This window comes from Sinocyclocheilus rhinocerous, unplaced genomic scaffold (genome assembly GCF_001515625.1).
Source record: "Sinocyclocheilus rhinocerous isolate Xijiao unplaced genomic scaffold, SAMN03320098_v1.1 scaffold3243, whole genome shotgun sequence".
Taxonomy (NCBI): Eukaryota; Metazoa; Chordata; class Actinopteri; order Cypriniformes; family Cyprinidae; genus Sinocyclocheilus; species Sinocyclocheilus rhinocerous.
In genome coordinates, this window is record NW_015636692.1 from 386,036 (window position 1) to 394,006 (window position 7,971).

Consider the following 7,971-nt stretch of genomic DNA (forward strand, 5'->3'; position numbering starts at 1 on the left):
TGCTTTTTCAACTTCAACTTCACTTGCATACTTACATTTCTTAACTTTTAGGCCCTCACCACTCAAATAATATAGTATGCTGTATATCTATTTAAATTTCTTCTTTGTCATGGCAAAGTACACATTTTATAATTTAATATTTTTCTTTTTTTGTGTTGGTACATTCATGATTTCACAATTGAAACATACATTTCTCACCATTATTATAGCACTTTTTAGGTTGGTGGTTAAATTAGTGCCCAAAGTAGCGCAATGACCATATCCCAAAAATCAACACTCAAAATATGTCATTTCCAAACCTAAAATACATATTTTACAGTCACTGTTATGCACATTGATCATAAACACAGCTCAAAGGCTTCCTACCAGTGGCCCTCCTTCACAAAACTTACATCTAGCGCTGTTTTATCATAGGTGGAATGCAAAATGTTTCAATACAAGCATTTCAGTCAAATGTAATTTATGCAACATTTCAAACCTTTAACCCACGGGGGAAAATCAATCCATGGCAACAGTTTAAAAGTAGCCCAATTCCATGTCCTAAATCTCACCCCAAATCTACATCTAAACTTCATCTTTGCCACCCAGTTTTGAGAACAGCTTTTCCATCAGGAGCACCATGATGCCCTTTAAATAAACAGGCAGATCAATAGGTTTTGGCTCAGAGCCACGGAGAGATGGAGGGGATGCTTAGATTTAGACTTTACAAAGCTTAAACATAGATTTCTTACAGTTTTTGTTCAGTAAGGGACAATTAACAGATTTTTACTGTAGCATTTTACAGTGTTTTAACATTAAAGTTACAGTCATTTTTTACAGTGGACTTTAAATATAGTGATTAAAAGTCGAGACATTTTTAGTTTTTTCCACATTGATTCAATCCATTATCGTCTATTTCAAATAAACCTGCCCTATAATGATGGGTGAGAAAGTGATGATCTGTGATCTCATGTTAGAGATCTTATAACTCCTCTCTCATCTTCTCTTCTCTTTGGAAGACGTCTCCATTTGCTTGCTGCTTCCATTGCAGATTTGCATGCACTGAAATTCCCTGAGATATCAGTTTCTGCTTAATCTGAGGGGAAAAAACACAGATTTGTTAATTTAGTGCTTACAGTATGTCTGCTGGTCTTCATAAACATGCCTTACCATGTTAGAATGTAACTTGTTTAAGAAAAATATTTGTATGTAGCACTGATTGATAAGATACACACTTCAAAATTGCTAGTAAACTTTACAAATATTTACATAGAAATGGCAAGTAACAAACTGAATTAAATGTGGAATTTAAGTAGAAAGACTTTAGGTTCTCTTCACGTTTGTGAAATTTACTAGCATTTTCTGAGTGAAAATTGTTTCTACTCCACTTTTTTTTTCAGCGCAGTAAATAAAAGATTCACCAATAAAAGAATCACAGATTAATTTGAGTCGCTGATCAGCATCGTTAGTCTTCGTTTTTGTAAATGTTGTAGTTGAAGATTAAATGTCTCACCTCCTCGAGGATTGCAGCCTTTACATCGGGATCATTCACATTCTGATCCGATTCCACCTTCAGTCTCAATATCTGTCTAACCACTGTTCCTGTGGGTTATACCACACACACACACACAATTGAATAATTCATTGCCAATTTTTCTACTATCAAAGTTACTAATTTAATACATTCATCAAAGTGAATATTTTAAAAACCTTCAGAAATAACAAATTCATAAAATGGCATGTTCCTCTAACGTTCGCATAACCAAGAAGAAAAAATCTTTAAATATTAAACAATAGTGCTTTAAATGCTGAGAGAACATTCAAATGTAATATTCTCATAATATTTACATTATAGAATAAACGTTAAGAATAAACCAAGAAGAAACGTTCTTGATGCATTAAAAAAACTGGGAGTTTTGAACATTTGAAAAACAAAGTTTATGGGAATGTTAGCAAAACATTCGCTGAACATATCTTTTTTTTGCTAGTCATTCAGTACTGAGAGCATTGTCAGCATTTTTGTTCCAGCTGGAATGTCGCCAAAATAGAAACCGTTTTCCCATCGCGTCTGGTTTGGACACGAAAATTAACCATGGTTTTATTGTAGTAAAAGTGTATTAACATTACCATTTGTCAGGGGTGTGAAGTAACGAATTACAAATACTCACGTTACAGTAATTAAGTAGTTTTTAATCAGCAATTGTACTTTTTTGAGTTTGTATAACAGCAGTTTTACTACATATATCATGGTTAAACTATTGTTAGTGTTGCAAAACTATGGTTAATTTGTGGTTGCCATGGTTTAACTATAGTAACCATGTTTATAAAACGGAGAGTTCCGGTCCTTGATTCTGATTGGCTGAGCCACGTTCGAAGCTGTTGTAAATTACTCTACAAAGTAACATACACCTTTGTTTACGTTTGTGTGTTGCTCGGCAACCACTTTGTAGCAACCACAACTGTTTCTGAGGAGCTACATTGTTTGGTGGAAGAATACTGTTTTTATTAATATCATTACACTTTATTTGCTCAGTTTTATTTTGTGAAACCTTACTACGTATATGGAATAACCGTTTTATAAACACAATAAGCCCCGTGAAGCCGTGGTTTACAGTGAATTTATAACAGCTAAGGGGGTTTTAGGCACTCCACTTCGCGTCACAACGCCCCTTAGCTGTTATAAATTCACTGTAAACCACGACTTCATGGGGCTTATTGCTTTATTTTTGTTTGTTTGTTTTATTTGTAGTAAAACCATGGTTAATTTTCGTAAGGGCTGTTTCGTAAGCCACAACACATCAAACTTGGAGAAACACTCACTGTCGTAGCAGAAGAAAGGACTCGCGTCACTGCACTTCTGATCATCCCACAGTCTGCTGTGTCGTAAATGCACCACACAATCTCCCGATCCATCCGGTTGACCGGATTGCCAGTTTCTGAATGAAGACATGCTGTTATCGGACATGATGAAAGCGTCTTTGAAAAGGCCGATGTATGTGACACTTTCTGCAGGAATCAGCTGCTAGATCTGACGGTTCTCGTCCTCGTTCCTCACGCTGACCAGCTCTGTGTGATACTGTCTGCAGTAACTCTGAGCGTCTCTCCAGGACTTCGGCTTATTAACCAACATGTATTTGCTGTATTTCTGACCTAGGAGGTAAAGAAGATACACTCTAAAAAATGCTGGGTTGTTTCAACCCAACTTTGGGTCAAATATGGACTAACCCAGCTGTTGGGTTAAAATTTTTTATTAAATTTTTAACCCAAAAGTTAAGTTAGTCCATATTTGACCCAAAGTTGGGTTGAAACAACCCAGCATTTTTTAGAGTGTAAGCATTGAATTAGCAGCATGTGTTTGCATAGACCGATAACGATAAAATTGTAATAACTGTTCTAATTCCCAGAGAATAGCACGTCCACATCACGACTCTGGAACCACATCATTGGAATCACATTCAGAGTGATTTTTCCAGCTGATGAACGATAAATGTCGTGGGAACAGTGTTTTGAAATATTACTAATGTCCAGTTTTCTTGTTGTGATTAGAATGTTATTTAAAGGTTATGAAAACGTTCCTTACAACATTCTACTAACTTTTCATAAAAAATATACCTAACGTTTATATAAAATAAAACATAACATTTATTTTTATTATTTAAAGTGCTAAGAACATTAAAATGTCCAGTTTTCTTGTCATAATTAGAACGTTATTTAAAGGTTACTAAAACGTTTCTTAGAACATTCTTCTAACTTTATTTTCACCCAAAATATAATGTTATTTGACTGTTTATTTTTAATATTCTAAGAACGTTAAAATGTCCAGTTTTCTTGACGTTTAACGTTTATTACTAAAATGATTTTTTAAATATTCTAACAATTTGTTCTCAACACTGAGAACATTTATCAAGTACAAGCAACATCACAAGGATGTTCTAAGAAGGTTTTCTCTCAGTTTTAAGAACGTAATAATACATTTATAAGAACATTCTATAAACATTACTTTAAGAACATTTTGTTATATAACTTTTAAAAAATGTTAGTGAAAGTTGTGAAAACGCTCCCTTTGATCGGAGTAGTTATCATTTCTGGTGTGAACAGTTTAGTTATCAATTAATCAGTAATTCAGCATAAACTATTTTGGATAAAAGTATTACACGTGCATAAATGTAAATGCCGTACCATAGAGGTCTGGCTCGTAGCATATGAAGCTCCTGTCCATCTCACACTTTGTGTCTTGAAACTTTCCGTTGAAATCCATTACTGAACAGTATTCATCACCGAGGTTAGTTGGTTCTTTTAGTCCCCAGGTTCTGTATTCAGTTTCTCCGTCCTTGTAAAGCTCTGGATCAGCCCAGCGCCACTGCTTGTGCTCCGCTTTCCTCAGTCCGATCCAGGCGGATTCAGTGCTCATTACGTTTTCAAGAGCCAGAAGCTCCTCCATGTCTGTCCAGTCCTCCAGAGTCACCAGATCAATGTAATTCTCTCGGCAGTATCGCTGAGCCTCAGCAAATGTTTTGGATTCATTCACAAAGTAGTAGTTTTTAGATGACTCCATGGAGGCGTACAAACCTTAAAAAAAGTAAATATGCAGATGCAAAACATACATATTTGGCACTTATCACATGCACACCATGTTTACATTCATAGTTGTATTCCTTCAGTATCTCACCTGTAACACAGTGTATTCTACAGATCATGAGGATGAGAAGAAGCTTCTGATCCATGGCTCTGTCCTGCCATCAGCAAATTATGACGAATTAAAAAATGTCTAAAAATAATACACTGCATAAAGTGATGTTCTTTCTCAGTATTTTTGTCTTGTTTTCCAGAACAAATATTAAACTTGTTTCTCTTTGAAATATGTTGATTTTTTGAGCCCACTGGCAGATATTTGTTCTTATTTTAAGGATAAACTATCATTTCTAATTCATTTCTCACTTCTTGTTTTCTGTCATTTTGCTTTTCCAGTAAATGTATCTTGATTTAAGAATGTTTAGATATTTATACTGAAAAACAAGACAAAAATAAGGAAGGACATGACTTTTCGCTCTGTAAATGAACAGAGGAAAAATATATTCTAAACAACTATTTTTGTCTTGTTTTAAAATAATTAAAATAATAATAACAATAATTAAAAGATTTTTATGCAGCATCACAAGACAAAATACATCTACTTTCTCTGAAAACAAGCATGTGTCCATTTTAAAGCATGTTTAGATATTTGTGCTGAAAAAGGACTCTTTGCCATGTACATGAACAAGCGAAAAATCAGTTCAAAACAAGTATTTTTGTTGCTTTCTAATAACAATCAATATTTAATAATTGAAAAATGTTTATGCATTGTCACAAGAATTTTTTTTTTTTTAAATATATTTGTGCTGGAAAACAAGACAAATATAAAAAGTCAGAAAAGGTCCAGACTCACCTGTTGTGTTGAACTATCACATAAATCTTTTAAAGCACCCTGACTCTAGCGTTGTTTTTTATTTTTACTCGTTCTGCTCTTTTGGTTTGCTCTACAACCCTTCTGAACGACACAGACTGATTTTCATCCTGACTTTGCTTAAAACTTGAAACCCTTCATTCAAAAGGCATTAAATGAACATGGAAATGATCAGTAGCTGAGTTCAAGCAAAGAAAAATACTGACAGGCCGCAGGAAGACGGTTGGTCATGAATAGTGACAAAATAGCTGCTAGACAAATGAAAAGAGTGTTTGTCAACAGCTTTAAATGGAAGAGGAAAATTACATTGCTCTTATATATCTCAACGAAGTTCTCCTTTAACATATATAAATTGATTACTAAAAATAAACATTCAAACAGCATTATATTTTGGGTAAAAATAAAGTTGAACATCGTAAGAAAAGTTTTTGTAACTTGTTAATAACATTATAATCATGACAAGAAAACAGTTTTTTATAACCTAAATTTGTCACCTGGGAAACTGTGACGTTCAGATCACTTTTGTGGATTCTCGTGTGACGAAAAACAAAAAATGGACCCTCATCTTTAAAAAAACAAGAAACAAAATGACACTAGGTCAAAGATACGACCCAGACAACATTCAAAAACACATTTAGAAACCAAACGCTCAATCATTTATCATATTGTTGTGCCGATGCCATTCATGGTAATACTAATACTTATGTTTACATTTACATGTACAATAAATAACTTTTGGACTGGTTTGCAGTGCCACATCTAAAGTTGTAGAGAAACACATTCAACACTTGAACTTTCGGCTCAGAGCTTTGTCTTTGGTTTAAACCAATCAGAGGCCATTTTGATATGCCAATCAATAAATACTAAACTGTAGAACTCAGGATGTTGAGTCTTACCATCACTTTGGCAAAAAAAAGGATACACCAGTATCCAGTCGTCCATAGATTTACACAGTATTGTTTTCCATTCAAATTGTTCGGCTGGTCTAAATCCCATTGTATTTCATTGTGACATTGTAAGTCACACTTTCATCTTGCAAAGACCAGCGCCATGCGTTCACATCGTCATACAGTCCAATCCAAATGAAAAATTGTAGTTTATCTCTCTACTTGTGCAGTTTGCTCCACTCTTCATCGGTCTGGACAGTGGCCAGGTCAGTGTAGTTCTGTCGGCAGTAATATTGAGCCTCGTCCCATGTTTTATACTCTTTGATCAGAATATACTCACGTGAGCCGCACAGAATGACTGACAGAAACCCTGTTTGGAAAAAAAATGGTGTGGGGTTCATACAAAATCAGTACAAAAATCCAGTAATTCAGCGGTCAATAAAATGTGACTTACTGGCAAACGATCACATTCATCCACAAAAATACACTCACCTGAGAGTAAAAAGAGATGAATCAATCTTTGCTCCATTGCTGCTGAGATTAGCTTGGGTTAGTGAGGTCTTATCCATAGACTAGCTAAAAACGTATGGACCCTGTATTAAAATATAGCTCTGAACACATGCCCCTGTTGATTTGTGTACTGAAATCAGTATTGTCCTTATTCCTTGACAACAGCAGCATTAGTAATTCATGGTGTGAAGATTTGCTCAGCTAATGATGCACATCAAATGTGTTTACACAAATAAAGAGAGAATCAATCCAGAGAAAAGGAAGTTGTTTGCATGGGAAACCATGACATCTTTAGTCTTTAGCGTCCTTGTTAGCGCACCGCCTCCCATGCCGGAAATGTCTGTTCGAATCCCACTCAGAACAAGAACGAGGGGACTAGAACCGGAGGAGTGACGTGCAGTTACAAGCGTGTTATTACCTGCATGTGTCGCCAAGATAAATGTGAAAATACAAACATTGAAAAAAGCCGTTGTGTTTGAATGAAAGTCAATGGAGGGGAAGCCTCAGCACTCTAAATAACCTGCATTGTGTGAAAGTGGGACTGATTTTACAGCACCACCCATTCATTTCCAAGGTATCCACGAACAGTTAGTCATGACGGTGGTAAAACACTGAAAGTGATTCCTTGACATCGAGGCAATTACACAATGCCTTCTCCAATGACACTGCCCCTCCAAAGAGAATATCTGCACAAATGATCAAGCTGCTTCAAAACTGACCATGTATTTAGAAGGGAAACTATTTCAAGCAACACTTGCTCACAACACTTTCTATGCTCTTAAAATACTGAGAATAAAATCTTGGCGCCATCACTGTCCAGATCAAAACCGTACGTTGTAGTGGACCGAGATGCACCATTTATGGAAAACTAGTCAAGAGCAGGTGTGAACAAACAACACACACCCAATACTTTTCAACTTTTGGTCAACTTTCAGCTGTTTTGCATTTTGAATGTAAAAACAGCATCATTAAAGGTTAAAGGGGTCATAGGATGCTACATGCACTTTTACAAGTTGTTTGAACTGAAATGTGTGTTGGCAGTGTGTGTACACAACCACCCTAAAATGATAAAAATCCACCCAGTGGTTTTTTGTTAATCTACTAAAATCTTTACCCCTTTCTCAAATCGAGCCGATCTCAGATACCTGTCTG

The 7,971-nt window shown here is 35.4% G+C and overlaps 1 protein-coding gene across 1 annotated transcript; it reads right to left on the reverse strand.

The window, feature by feature from the left end:
• Positions 1 to 478: 478 nt before the first annotated feature.
• Positions 479 to 6,342, reverse strand: LOC107748048 (C-type lectin domain family 17, member A-like). The gene is made up of 6 exons (XM_016562701.1): positions 6,319 to 6,342; positions 4,649 to 4,712; positions 4,159 to 4,548; positions 2,800 to 3,129; positions 1,493 to 1,581; positions 479 to 1,075 (listed from the first exon to the last, which is right to left on the reverse strand). The coding sequence occupies exons 1-4, from the start codon at positions 6,319 to 6,321 to the stop codon at positions 3,002 to 3,004; spliced, it is 585 nt and encodes a 194-aa protein (XP_016418187.1). The 5' UTR covers positions 6,322 to 6,342; the 3' UTR covers positions 479 to 1,075; positions 1,493 to 1,581; positions 2,800 to 3,001.
• Positions 6,343 to 7,971: the final 1,629 nt, after the last annotated feature.